General features: G+C 40.2%; 1 protein-coding gene across 2 annotated transcripts in view; it reads right to left on the reverse strand.

The window, feature by feature from the left end:
• Nucleotides 1-15,834, reverse strand: part of BABAM2 (BRISC and BRCA1 A complex member 2) — a 430,327-nt gene that overhangs the window by 337,102 nt on the left and 77,391 nt on the right. For both annotated transcript variants that reach the window (XM_047782376.1, XM_047782377.1), the window contains exon 4: nucleotides 8,449-8,543. In XM_047782376.1, coding sequence (XP_047638332.1) covers nucleotides 8,449-8,543 — 95 coding nt within the window. The remainder of the gene's footprint in view (nucleotides 1-8,448; nucleotides 8,544-15,834) is intronic.

Raw genomic sequence — 15,834 nt, forward strand, 5'->3', positions numbered from 1 at the left:
GATACTAGGGTATAGCAGTGGACAAAACAAACTCCATCGTCTGGGCTAGTGAATAAACAAAGGTGATCACGTATCCCAGTTTGCCTGGGACTGTCCCGTCTCAGCAGTGAACATACGAAATCTCAGAAAACCCCTCACCTCCAGGCAAGAAAGAGCAGTTGGTCCCGTTAGCAGAAACGGAGAGCTAATAAATAAGCAGCCCTAAATGCATCAGAGGGTGATAAAGTGTAATGAAGAAAATCAAGGATAAAGGTGAGAAAGTAATGAGCTGGGACGTCAGGGCAGAGCTCTCTGACAGAAAGACGGGAACTCTGGAGGAGAGCAGGCCATGCAGACAGCTGGGAGAAGAAAGTTCCAGGCAGTCGGAAATGAAAATGGTAACCAGCAAGTGGAAAAGTTCGGAAGTGGTCCTTAGCATTTGTGAGGACAAGCAAGGAGGCCTGGGTGACTGGAGAAGGGTGAGCAAGGAATAGACTGGAAGAAGACAAGCTTAGAGAAGCACCTGTAACCACCAGAGCAGACCTACCACTTAGGGTTCAGCACAAGTTCTAACTTCCTTCTTATGATCTTTAATCCCACAGTTCCAACCCATAATAACTTTCCGTTTTCATTTTAATGGCACCTCTGTCCTAATGTATGGGTCATCCTCTCTTCTCACAGTACATAAAGCAGGTGAAAACACTATGCGATTATCCCACAGCACTTCCTGTATCAATTATCTCAACACCGAATTAGATACACCTACAGCCATTTGTTTTCATGTGTCTGTATCTCCCTAAAATTTAGCCTCCTTGAGGTCAAGTTCCACATAATAACACAGTGTTGGATATACAGTGTGTAATCAATAAACACCCACAGACAGGCTTTTCCTCCATTTGCCTATTATGGATTTTGATGCTTTTTCATTAGTAAAGGAGAGCATCAGTAAAGTCAGCATCTTAGGCATAATATGACAGATGAAACAGTACAGCAAACATGTCAGATAAAACAGAGCAAAAAGCAAAGCCACTGACTAACTCATACTGCAGGGATAGCTCTTTAATCAGCATGTGCTTAGGACTACATGGCTCAGAGCAAGAGTGCAAACAGCAAAATGCTCCATAAATAACCAACTCAATCAAGAATCAGGGAGTTCCCGTTGTGGCTCAGTGGGTTAAGCCACACTGTCCACAATGCATCCACACTGTCGTGACACATTGTCCGTGAGGATTCGGGTTCGATCCCTGGACTCGCTCAGTGGGTTAAGGATGTAGCACTGCCACGGGCTGCAGTGTTTGCAGATGCAGCTTGGATCCGGGGTTGCAATGGCTGTGGCGAAGGCCTGCAGCTGAAGCTCTAATTTGGCCCCTGGCCCAGGAACTTCCATATGCCATAGGTGTGCCGTACAAAAAAAAGAATCACCTCTTCCTAATTGTCCCTGAAAAATACTTCTAAGCACAGATTAACTAGATGATTATCATGTTAATGTTGCATAAAAAACCTTCCACCCCAGGCCCAAACCAAATTAACTGGACCTCTGCCCTGTGCTATGTTGTATTCACATTATTTTCCCACATTAAATGAAAAGTCTATTTAAAAAAAGCACTATGGGAGTCCCCGTCGTGGCTCAGTGGTTAACGAATCCGACTAGGAACCATGAGGTTGCGGGTTTGATCCCCGGCCTTGCTCAGTGGTTTAAGGATCCAGCGTTGCCGTGAGCTGTAGCGTAGGTTGCAGACACAGCTCAGAACCTGAGTTGCTGTGGCTCTGGCATAGGCCAGCGGCTATGGCTTCGATTCGACCCCTAGCCTGGGAACCTCCATATGCTGCAGGAGCGGCCCAAGAAATGGCAAAAAGACAAAAAAAAAAAAGGCAGTATGTTTCCCCTTTTAACCAGGGAACACATCTAGAGTAAAGTTCAGGCTTCATCTCCATTGCTAACGCCTTAGGCCATAACTTTCCATTAATACTGACATACAAGGAGTTCTCGTCATGGCTCAGTGGTAATGAACCCAACGAGTATCCATGAGGACATGGGCTCGATCCCTGGCCTCGCTCAGTGGGTTAAGGATCTGGCGTTGCCTATGAGTTATGGTGTAGATCACAGACGCAGCTCAGATCCCCCATTGCTGTGGCTGTGGTGTAGACCACCAGCTGCAGCTGTGATTCGACCCGTAGCCTGGGAACTTCCATATGCTGCAGGTGTAGCCCTACAAAGACAAAAAATAAAAAAATATATATACACACACACATATATAGACATTCATGTTTTGGTGAATAAATTATTAGCATATATAATGTAAAGCAATGAGGCAAATTTTCAACAAATCTACTACAATTTATGAATGCTGATCTTAAAAGCAGCTCCCAGAAATACTATAAGCTCACTGCAACATTGCTTCCATTTCTATCACAGGAAATGCTTCCAGTTCCGTTCATGAGATCAAAAGAAAACAATTTTGGTATTTGATAATTACACCTCAATATCAAAATTTGCAATCATCCAGCATCCACAACAACCTGATTTACCTCAAAAAAGTAGAAAAAGATAAAGAGCATAAATCTGTAAAGAAATTTTTGCCCAGCAGAAAGGAAAATTTCATATTAAAAGTTAAAGCTGTAAGGTTGCAGGATATAAGATCAATATACAAAAATCAGTTGTTTCTATACAGCAACAATGTGAAACTGAAAATGAAATTAAAAACAAGTCTAGGGAGTTACCATTGTGGCTCAGCGGAAATGAACCCAACTAGTATCCATGAGGATGAGGGTTTGATCCCTGGCCTCGCTCAGTGGGTTAAGGATCTGGCATTGCCCGAGCTGTGTATAGGTTGCAGACACAGCTCGGAGTCCACGTTGCGTGGCTGCAGCATAGGCTGGCAATTGCAGCTCCAATTTGACCCCTAGCCCGGGAATTTCCATATGCCATAGGTACAGCCCTAAAAATAAAATAAAAAATAAAATAAATAAAGTGAATAAATAAAAACAAGTCTATTTACAAAAAGAAAAAAGTACTTACAAATAAATTTAACAAAATAAACGTAACACTTAAAAATATTAAAGAAAAACTTAAAAATGGAAAGGCATTTCATGTTCCTCGATTAGAAGACTTAATATTATTAAAATGGCAACAATCTCTAGCTGGTTATACAAATTACATTCAATCTCTATAAAATCCCAACTGGATTCTTTGCAGAAACTGACAAGCTGATTCTAAAATTAATATGGAAATGAGAGAGACCCAATAGTCACAACAATCTTGGAAAAGAACAAAATTTCTATTTCCCAATATCAAAACTTACTACAAAATCACAGCAAGCAAGACAGTGTGGTACTGGTATATGGTTAAAATATAGATCAACATAACAGAACTGAGAGTCCAGAAATAAACCCACACGTTTATAGTCAATTGAGTTTCAGATTGCCAAGACTGCCAAAACAATTCTGTAACGAAAAAAGTCTTCCCAAGAAATTGTACTCGGGCATCTAGATCTTGTAAAACAATACTTCGCCCCATGTACAAAAATTACCTCAAAATGGATCAAAGACCTAGACATAAGAGCAAAAATTATTAAACCGTTCAAGAAAAACATGAGCAAGTCTTCCTAAACTTAGACTAGACCGATAGTTCCTTAGATATAAAACCAGAAGCACAAGCAACAAAAGAACAAACAGACAAGTTGGATTTCATAAAAATTTAAACCTTTTTGTCCTTAAAATGCTATTACCTAGAAAGTGAAAAGACAACCCACAGAATTGGCAAAAATTCGGTAAGTCATATATCTTGATCGAGAACTTACACCCAGAATAAATAAAGACCCCCCTCCACCTCAACAATAAAAAGACAAATAACCCAATTTAAGAACGGGCCAGGATTTGAATAAACATTCTCCAGAGAAGATACATAAATGGCCAATTGACGCATGAAAAGATGTAAAGCATCATTAGGCATCAGGAAAATGCAAACCAAAACCACAATGAGAAAACAGCTTTATACGCACTAAGATGGGTATAATCATAAAGACAGATTATCTCAAGTGTTGGTGAGAATTCGAAGAAACTGGAACAATTACACACCACTGGTGGGGATGCAAAATGGTACCGATACTTTAGAGAACAGTTTGAGAGTCCCTCAAAAAGTTCAACATAGTGCTGGCATCTGACCCTATAAATTCTACTCCTCTACACCCAAGAGATATAAAAATATGCCCAGTATTTATGACGGCCGAAATGTGGAAACAATCCAAATGTCCATCACCTGCCAATAAAATGTGGTAAATGTACGCAATGGAATATTATTTGCCAATTAAAAATGAAGCGGTGATCCATGTTTTATTGAAAATGCTATGCTAAGTGAAAAAAGTCAGTCACAAAGGACCACATATTGTGTGATTCCATTTATATGAACTATCCAGAATGGGCGAATCCATAGACAGAATGTAGACCAGTTATTGCCTAGAGTGAATATGGGTGGGGTGAGGAGAATAGGGAAGTGACTGCTAATGGGTTTGGGGTTTCTTTTAGGGGTGATGACAAGGTTCTAAATTTGAACGTGGTGATAGTTACACAACTCTGAATATACTAAAAACCACTGAATTATATACACTTTAAGTGGGTGAATTGTATGGCATATAAGTTACATCTCAAGAAAGCTGTTATTTTAAAAAAATCAAAGCTATCCCCCAAATGGAAAATGATCCCTCACTGGAAATAATGCTAAGCAAAGGCAAAGGGCCTTCTACTGGAGATATTACTGTAAAAGATGGATTTAATTAGTGGCTCCCAATAGCAGTTCACAGACTAATACACAAAAATCACTCAGGGAATTCATTGGTCCCTAAAGCATCTAATTCAGTATGTCCAGTGGGGTCCAAAATGTTGTATTTTTAACAGGCTTCCTAAATTATTCTAATGTATAGCCTGAAGTGGGAACAACAGTACCACGTTAAGATCCTAGGTCAGTAACTGGATGCTTCTCTGGTGTCTGAGATGTGCAGCTCTAGATATGCAGCTGTCTGTCTAGTACGTTCCATTTACCTACGAATCTCCAAGTCCTTAATGGAATTCATCTTCCTGAATGACGAGTCTGGGTTTGAAAGAGGTGGCTCCAGCAGATGGATTAGAGGGCCTCATACATTTTGCTTAACCTTCTGCACACCCTTTAAGCTACTTGAAATCATTTTTTGGAAAGAAACAGATTCAAATAAATTAAATAAATAAAAGATCTTGCATTTTCTCTAAAACTGTTCTTTCCCAAACTAAGACACAATGGAGAGTCCATCTTCTTCCCTCAAATATTTATAGATCGGCATAATTTTACATTAAAAAATACAGCTATTTTGTATAATCAAATGCAAAACGTTCGTGAATTTTTAAGACAAACCCCAGAAACTTCAAAGACATTTCATATTAGCCAAGGGGACTATTTTGGACTATACACCCAGATTCATACTAAGGGTACACGTTCATTCTAAGTGGAAAAATCCAAGAAGTCTAGGCATTCTGTTTTCCACTCAAATATGTAATCTCCCTTCAATCAGAACCAAACAGACTAATTCGTTTGGGTTATGAGTGACTATGCTCTGTGTACTTCAAGAAGGAAGGAAAAACGTCTGAGCCTTATCTAAGAACTAAACCATAACCTGTCCACAGTCGACTAAAGCGTCCTTCAGAAGCAGGCTGTACTCAGAGAAATGTCTGCTGAGGGTCAGGCCTTGCAGTTTATCCTGTCCTAGGGTTTTAGCCAGATGACAGCCAACATCAAGGGCGCCTTCCAGGGCCTAGGAGACCTCACCCAGCTAATGGAGGAGGGTGTGTCCTGACTGCTTGCCCAGCCCGCTGTTCCATGAAGCAGCACTGGGTAGCCGGCCTGAGGCTTTAGATGAACGACGACTGAAGAGAGCTGTTCCCCTAGATTGGTAATCTTTCCTTTAGATACAGTGCTTTAATTTTTTCTTTTTCAGCTAATCTCTCAAAAATATTTATGGTAACTTGACTCAGGGACTAAATATCAGAAGAGTGGAGTTATGATATCCACTCCAACACAACTCTATAAATCTAGGTCAATTTCCTTAATACTAAAACAGAAAGCTGGAGTAAGATGAAACTTAAGGTCCTTTCTAGCTTTTAAAGTCTATATTCTCACTAAGATACATACATACATACATACATACACACACAGACAGACAGACAGACAGACAGAGACAGGTAGATAGATAGATAGATAGTCAGTCCATACTCACAATTCTTGCCAATACTGAAGATGTGCCTTGCAAGTTTTAAAGCACGTTCAAAAAAAATTAATTGTAAACATATATTTCTTATCCCTTCCATCACGGTGGTCCCTCTTACACCATGCTAGCTCAAAGCCCCTTCTCTCCCCTTTAGATTTTTACAACAGTTGGAGTTCCTGTCGTGGTGCAGAGGAAACGAATCCGACTAGGAACCATGAGGTTGAGGGTTCCATCCCTGGCCCCGCTCAGTGGGTTAAGGATCCAGCATTGCTGTGAGCTGTGGTGTAGGTCGCAGATGTGGCTCGGATCTGCGTTGCTGTGGCTGTGGTGTAGGCCGGCGGCTACAGCTCCAATTAGACCCCTAGCCTGGGAGCCTCCATGTGCGGCAAATGCGGCCCTAAAAAAAGACAAAAATAAATAAACAAATAGACTGTTACAACAGTCCTCAATTCTGGTCCTCAATCTCTTCTGAACCCATTTTGTACACTGACCACACTGCAGTTAGATGATTCTCCCGGTATCATTTCCTTCAAAGGGCTCTTAACCTGGCATTCAACGCTCTCCACAGTCTTAGCCCAATTTATCTTTCTAAGCTTACTCTTCAGCAAACCTATTAGCACCTTTCCTGCAATACAGTATACATGTCATTTGTTTATGTCATTCCCCCTATTTGAAATACTCTCTGCCATACTCCCCACTTTTGTTCCACTCTTCAAGTATAATAATGTCTCACCTCCACTACAAAGCCTTTGCTGATAAGCTTCCTCAAACTTCTGGAGTACTTAGCCTCTAATATATCTTTGGCATTTCGCATATGCTACCCGCCCCGTGGGTAGATTTAATACAGGAGAGACTGGTAGGGGTACTTCTGCCTTATCTTTTCCAGGTAAAGCCTTCAGCTTCAATATAGGGCGAATCTGTAATACCAAGCATCTAAAGGGACCATATTTAAGCTATATTAAAAAAAAAAAAAAATCAGGAGTTCCTGCTGTGGTGGAGTGAGTTAAGACTCTAACTGCAGGGGCTCATGTTGCTGCAGAAGCGCAGGTTCGATCCTCGGCCCGGCGCAGCAGGTTAAGGATCCAGTGTTGCCACAGCTGTGCCACAGGTCTCAGCTGCAGCTTGGATTCAATCCCTGGTTGGGGAACTTTCATATGCTGGGGGTGCAGCCATAAAAAATAAAATACAATAAAAAAATATACGTTTTTCCAAAAAATCACCTTAAGTAACAGGTTATAAGTAATGATCAGAAAATTTGCAACAAACCCATCCTACTCTTGCCAACTGAATCTCTACAGCCGGGTTCCAAAATTTAAGATAATTCTTTCAGTTTGTGTTAGGTACTTAAAGAATAAATTCCATTTAATACTTTAAAAGGGGGGAGGAGTAAGAGTTCAAAGCAAGTCCTCAAACTTTTAATTACAAAACTTAAATGAGACCCCAAAAATTCCAAAAAAACAAAACTATGCACATGGTTTTTGAATAATAATAAACCCTCTTCTGGGATAGGCATCATAGCAAAATTGAACTTGAGAGGGGAAAGAAAGAGACATTTTGTCTGGTCAGATCTTTTCAACAAAATGGCACATGTTTTTCTCCACCAGACATGAAAAACACAATTTTGATACAAACCGCATGTGCTCTGACAAGTACTCCCACCTCTTTCTCTGCCTGAACTCCAGACACATTTTACGTGAACTACAAAGGTTTTGGTCTTGCTTAATAAAGAACACTTAATCTGGTCTTTACCCTTCTGATAATACTACTGAGATAATGTGGGTACAAGTCCAAAGTTGCCACTTTCACTTCTACATTAAAAAAAAAAAAAAAAAAAAAGGCGCCTCTAGAAAAGCCAAGAAATACTCCCCTAACAAGTCCTGTGATGAAGTGTGAGTAAACATTACAAAATTGACTGCAGGCATGAAATAGTAAGTTAAAACAAAGAAAATGTTTTCAACGTGTCTCCTTAAGCTGAAGAAAAAATATTTTAACCAACATGCTGGAGACTTTGATTAATTCAAAAGAGTCGGAAAGCAAAACTGCAATGAAAAAAATATATATCTTATTTAAACTATTTCGGCACATAAGGAGTTGTACTTATTTCACGGGACAGAGCAAAAAGGAGCAGAAAAAAATCCACATGTTTGGCAAATTTATCTGGTAAGCAATTGTCAAGAGCTAACTTTATTTTCCTTTCAACAAATAAAGATCATCTGAACACACTTGCGGTACTCACATGCAGAGCCGAGGGGTCTGGCAGGAACTCAGCATCTTCTCCGAAGATAAAATCGGGAGGCAGCTCTGGATATTGGGCATTGAAAATGATATCCCCTAAAATAAAAGAAAATGTCAGGCCCTTTTTGTTTCCTTGCAAACGTTTCCTTACATGAATGATCTGAGGAGGGTACCAGAAAAACAACTTCTGAAAGAAGCTTATATTTTAAAAAAATTTTTGAAAAGCACTTTCTGAATGATTAATTCTGCAAACGGAAGAACGGGATATCGTCTTTTAAAGTAACATCCAGAACATGCAATCAAAAACTGTTGTCTCTTAAGACACTCTACATATTAAGTACCCAAAAAGAAAAACAGAAGTAACCACAGCCAAAGTACATGCAGATTTTTAATAGGAAACATTACTGTCCAATCACTGCCTGCTAATTAATAAGCCTTGATAATTGCTAACAGGACGGATTCTCTATAATCCTTGCCTTGGAGAAATCAAACCTACAAACCTTTGGTATAATGGAAAAAACATTCGGCTTGGGGTCCAAAAAGTCAGGTTCATAGCCACAAGATCGCCTCATTACCTATTAGCCTGAGTCATCTTGGGCAAGTTTTAACTTTCAGTCCAGTTACCTCCTCAGTAGAAAGGGGATATAATAGTACATTACAGATCTGTTGTGAGGACAGAAAGAGACAGCATCCCTAGGGAAGTGTCTGGCGGGTAGCAAGCACTCAACAAGTCATACGGGAGAACTACCATTGGTATCACTAGTATTAAACTGAAGCCTAAGACAAGCTACAATTCTCCTTAGCCAATCTGTGTTGGAAGTTCATCTACCCCTCTGTTCCTCTCCTTTCTCTTCCTTTAGCCCCCCCCTTTTCCCCTCTGCTCACCTCTAGAATCAGTCCTCATCACTCCACTAATACCAAGGCGCAGATTATTATGCCCACAATCGAGCACACACGTGGGGTTCTGGTGTTAATGTGTCTCCACTTGTATCCATGCACACGACCGCTGCACCCACCCACGTACACAGGCTTATGCCAGCCCAGTCATTTTCATTGCTCCAACAACAATAGCTTTAGAGGGATATTCAAATTTAAGCATCCAGACCTCAGGTCGCATTTAAGCCCTTCTATCACTCTATACTGTGTATTTCGATTTCACACTCAGCAAGTCTAAAAACATGCTCGCGACTGTCCTTTTCTTCACTCCTCTCTTCCCCTGATGGACTTCTAGGGATACTGAGATTCAGAATCACCCATGCGGAAACTTTAATGGCATCTTTGATCTCACCCAAACCCTTTAGACTCTTAGAAAACAAGAAATCTCAATTTTTCCTCCAAAGTGTTTTTCATATGGATATTTCCTACTGTAACAGTTCAAACCAAGCCCAGCTGACCTAGTCCATTCATTTGTGCATTCAAAGAGCAAATATTTGGTGTTTGGTTTTTTTTTCCTTTTTTTAGGGCCACATCTATGGCGTAAGTAAGTTCCCGGACTAGGGGTCTAATCAGAGCTACAGCTGCTGAACTATGCCACAGTCACAGCAACACCAGATCCGAGCCACATCTGTGACCTACACCACATCTTGTGGCAACAACGGGTTCTTAATCCACTGAGTGAAGCCAGGGATCAAACCCATATCCTCACGGACACTGTGTCAGGTTCCTAACCCCCAAGCCACAAGGGAACTCCCCAAAGCAATTATCTGAACTCTGCTCTAGGCACCTGTTTGGCTTCAAAGATCAAACAAAGAATTCTGTTCTTAAAGAATAAACAGACTTGGAGTTCCCGTCGTGGCTCAGTGGTTAACAAATCCCACTAGGAACCATGAGGTTGCGGGTTCGATCCCTGGCCTTGCTCAGTGGGTCAAGGATCTGGAGTTGCTGTGAGCTGTGGTGTAGGTCACAGAGGTGGCTTGGATCCCATGTTGCTGTGGCTCTGGTGTAGGCTGGCGGCTACAGCTCTGATTAGACCCCTAGCTTGGGAATCTCCATGCGCCGAGGGAGCAGCCCTAGAAAAGGCAAAACGACAAAGAATAAACAGACTAGAAGAATTACTACCATACCCTCTTAAATGGTCTCCCAGTTTCCCTCCAGCTCATAACACATACTATCATAAAGTAAGTCTTCTTAAAGTACTGCTTGCCCCAAAAGGTCCAACCTTAGAAAAACTTCAATGGTTCGCTAATGTCAAATGAAGTAAGAGTAAAGTGGGTTTCTTTGTTTTTTGGTTGTTGTGGTTTTTTGTTTTTGTTTTTTCAGGGCTGCACCAGCAGCATATGGAGGTTCCCAGGTTAGGGGTCAAATCGGAGCTATAACTGCCAGCCTACACCACAGCCACAGCAACGCCAGATCCAAGCTGTGTTTGCGAGCTACACCACAGCTCATGGCAACGCCAGATCCTTAACCCACTGAGTGAGGTGAGGCCAGGGATTGAACCTGCGTCCTCATGGATCCTAGTCAGGTTCATTTCCGCTGAGCCACGACAGGAACTCCTATGAGCCCTCTTAATCACCTTCTCTTGCATGAAGTCTTCCCTAATAAATCCAGTACACACTGATTACTGTTACTTCTGAAAATCAACAATACATGGTGCATGAGAGGCACTAGGATAAACACTGTGTCAATACAAAGATGGTTATCCTCAAGGAGCTTACATTTAGTGAGGGAGACAAAACATATGCACAGAAGCACAAATACACAGCGATGGAAAGTACATATGCTTAATCTTCCTGAATATCTTGTAAGCGTTCGGAAAAGCAACATGCTCTTATTTCATGTCTCCAACAGGGCAAAGTATAATACATCCAAAATATTTTCAGGAAACGTTCAGTATATGAAAGAAATCCTATTCTCCGAATTGCATATCTAAGTACTGACAAAATCTACAGTAAAGAATAAAGTACGGAAAAGTTACTTCTACCACTTTCTGTAGGAGATAAATCTGAGCAAGAAAATACACCCTTGAGAAGTTGGGTGTGGAATTCAATTATCAAACGTAGTACAATCACCATCTCTCCTTCACCCTACACTCTATCATTTTCTCTGGTTTTTAACTATATCTACTACAAATTATAAACTTTTCTTTAAATGCACTAACTAGAAGCATTAACCCAAGCCAAGACTAAGAAGCACTAGCAAAGACAACATGAATGTCCTAATTACTCATCCTTATTCGACTAAACCCAGCACACACAACTCCTCAGGAGAATATACATTAAAGATGCATTTTTTAAAGTCTTACAGTTAGCTTACTTTAATGACTTTTAGAAAAATTCTTCATAAGTTAATAGAACAGAGGCATTAAAGTTCTGGAAAAAGCCACGCTAGACTCTATTCCTCCTTGATGTTCAAAAAACAAATAGCACGCTAAATTCCAATAAAAGAAATTGTATTACTTTTGTTACTACAGGAAGATACAAAGTTGGATTTTCAAGTTCACAAAGGAGCATTGTCAGTAATACAGATTTCCAAATCACTGAACATTAGAAATCTGATCCAAGGATATCCACTCTTGCCAATTCTATTCAACATTGTACTGGAGTTTCTAGCCAGGGCAATTAGGCAAGAAAAAGAAATGAATGGCATCTAGATTGGAAAGAAAAGGTAAACTGATCTCCATCCACAGATGACGTGATCTTGAATCAAGAAAACCCTAAGGAGTTCACACACACACACAAACACACACACTCACACACACTCTAATGAACCTGTTTCATAGGGTACAAGATAGAAACAAGATAGATTTATAAAATCAATTGCCTTACTATACACTACCAACAAAGAATCCATGCATGAAGTTAAAAGAATTCCATTCGCAACATTGAAAAGAATAAAATACTTCAGAATAAACTTAATAAAAGAAGTGTTAACATGAAAAAATGCTCAACATCGCTGGTTATAAGAGAAATGCAAACCAAAACTACCATGAGATATCACCTCACACCAGTCAGAATGGCCATCATTAATAAATCCACAAATAACAAGTGCTGGAGGGGCTGTGGAGAAAAGGGAACCCTCCTGCACTGTTGGTGGGAATGTAAACTGGTACAGCCACTATGGAGAACAGTTTGGAGATACCTTAGAAATCTACACATAGAACTTCCATATGACCCCGCAATCCCACTCTTGGGCATCTATCCGGACAAAACTCTACTTAAAAGAGACACGTGCACCCGCATGTTCATTGCAGCACTATTCACAATAGCCAGGACATGGAAACAACCCAAATGTCCATCGACAGACGATTGGATTCGGAAGATGTGGTATATATACACAATGGAATACTACTCAGCCATAAAAAAGAATGACATAATGCCATTTGCAGCAACATGGATGGAGCTAGAGAATCTCATACTGAGTGAAATGAGCCAGAAAGACAAAGACAAATACCATATGATATCACTCATAACTGGAATCTAATATCCAGCACAAATGAACATCTCCTCAGAAATGAAAATCATGGACTTGGAGAAGAGACTTGTGGCTGCCTGATGGGAGGGGGAGGGGGAGGGAGTGGGAGGGATCGGGAGCTTGGGCTTATCAGACACAACTTAGAATAGATTTACAAGGAGATCCTGCTGAATAGCATTGAGAACTTTGTCTAGATACTCATGTTGCAACAGAAGAAAGGGCGGGGGGAAAATGTAATTGTAATGTATACATGTAAGGATAACCTGACCCCCTTGCTGTACAGTGGGAAAATAAAAAAAAATTTAAAAATTTTAAAAAGAACCTGAAAAAAAAAAGAAGTGTTAAGTTCTGAAAATTACAAATTATTCTTGAAAGATATGAAAAAAGCCTACTTCTTAAATGGAACGACATCTCATGTTCATGGATCAGAAGACTTATTAATAACATCTTATCACTAAGATGGCAATACTACCTAAACTGATTTCCGTTATTTCATGCAATTCCCATTGGCTTTCTTTTTTTGCAGAAATTGACAAACCACTCCTAAAAGTCATATGGAAATGTAAGCGATCCAGCATGGCCAAAAAGTACTCTTGAAAAAGAACAAAGTTGAAAGACTCACACTTTCCAATTTCAAAACTTAATACAAAGCCACAATAATCAAGACAGTGTGATGATGACATAGGGACAGACGCACAAATCAATGGAAGAGAATTCAGAGTCAAGAAATAAAATTTCATACTTATAGTCAACTGATTTTTGGCAAGGATGCCAAGAAAATTCAATGGGGCAAAAAGAGTTTTTCGTCATTTGACACCCATAAGGATGACCAAGAAAAAAGGTGTGTACAAAACAAATGTTGGTGAGGTTGTGGAGAAACAGGAACCTCTGTACTCCATTGAGGGGAATGCAAAATGAAGCAGGTGCTGTGGAAAACACTTATGACAGTATTTTAAACATTGAAAAACAATTACCATATGAGCCAGCAATTTCACTCTGGGTATATACTGAAAAGAAGTGAAATCACTGTTAATGTCTCAAAGAAAGAAAGATTTTGGCCACACCCACGGCATGTAAAAATTTCCATCAGTGATCAAACCTGTACCACAGCAGTGACCTGAACCACAGCAGTGACAATATCATCCTTACACCACTACGCCACAAGGGAACGCCAAAAAATTTTATACTCAGGTTCATAGCAGCATTATTCACAACAGACTAAGGGAAACAACCCAAGCATCCACCCATTATCTGAGACAAATGGATAAACGAAATGTGGTGTGCATATAAAATGGAATTTTTTTTTTTTTTTTTAGGGCCGCACGCACGGCAGATGGAGGTTCCCAGGCTAGGGATCAAATGGGAGCTGTGGCCCCTGGCATATGCCACAGCCACAGCAATGCAAGATCCGAGCCACATCTATGACCCACACCACAGCTCACGGCAACACCAGATCCTTAATCCACTGAGTAGGGCCAGGGATCAAACCCGCATCCTCATGGACACTAGTCGGGTTCATTAACCACCGAGCCACAATGGGAACTCCCCCTGTTTACCTACTCTTGTTGCTTGTGCTTTTGATTTCATATCTAAGAAGACATTGCCTAATTATGAAGATTTACTTTCATATTTTCTTTGTTGGTTTTTATAGTTTTTGCCCTTACACTTAGGTCTTTGATCCATTTTGAGCTAATTTTTGTGTATGGCATGAGTTGAGAGTCAAGTTCATTCTTTTGCATATGGCGATCCAGTTGTTCCAGCACCATTTGTTGAAAAGGCTGCCTCTGTTTGTTCAGGCTGCTATAACAAATCACCATACACTGGGAGGCTTAAACAGCACATGTTTAATTCTCATAGTTCTGGAGGATGGGAAGTGTGAGATTAAGGTGTATTATTACTGTGGCTGTGGCGTAGGCCGGCAGCTACAGCTCCAATTCGACCCCTAGCCAGGGAACCTCCATATTCTGCGAGTGTGGCCCTAAAAAGACAAAAAATAAAAAAACAAAAAGCAAAAAGTAGGTAAACAGGATTTCATAAAAATTCAAAACTTTTGTCTCTCAAAGGATACTATCTAGAAAGTGAAAAGAAAATCTACAGAATGGGAGAAAATATAGGATTTGGCAAATCACATATCTCATAAAGGACATGTACCCAGAATATAAAGAAATCTTATACTTCAACAATAAAAAGGCAAACAATTAGGAATTTCTGTCATGGCTCAGCGGTAATGAACCTGACTAGCATCCATGAGAACTCGGGGTTCAATCCCTGGCCTTGCTCAGGGGGATAAGGATCTATCATTGCCATGAGCTGTTGCGAAGGCTGCAGACACAACTCAGATTCCATGTTACTGTGCCTGTGGCATAGGCTGGCAGTTACAGCTCCGATTCGACCGCTAGCCTGGGAACTTCCATATGCCGTAGGTGCAGCCCTAAAAAAGAAAAAAAGAAAGAAAAAAAAAATAAACAATCCAATTCAAAAATAAGCCAAGGATTTGAATAGAAATTTCTCCAAAAAATATTGTAATGGTCAATAATCATATGAAAAGATACTCAATATCATTAGTCATTTAAAAAATGAAAATGGAAACTACAATAAGATATCACTTCAGACCCACCACAGGGCTACGGCCAAAAAGACAAATAACGACAAGTGTTGGTGAGGCCATGGAGAAACTGGAACACCCATATACTGCGGATGGAAATATGAAACAGTGCCATCGCTTTGGAAAATAGTTTCTCAAGTCTTCAAAATGCGAAACATAGAGTTACCTCAAGACCCACTAATTCTACTCCTACGTATATACCCAAGAAAAATGAAAACATATATCCACACAAAAACCTGCACGAGAATACTTGGAGCTGCATTATTCACAACAGCCAAAAAGCAGAAACAGCCCAAAATTCATCAACAGATAAATGGATAAATAAAATGTGATATATACATTCAATAGAATACTATTCAACTATAAAAAAAG

This window comes from Phacochoerus africanus, chromosome 5 (assembly GCF_016906955.1).
Source record: "Phacochoerus africanus isolate WHEZ1 chromosome 5, ROS_Pafr_v1, whole genome shotgun sequence".
Lineage (NCBI taxonomy): Eukaryota > Metazoa > Chordata > Mammalia > Artiodactyla > Suidae > Phacochoerus > Phacochoerus africanus.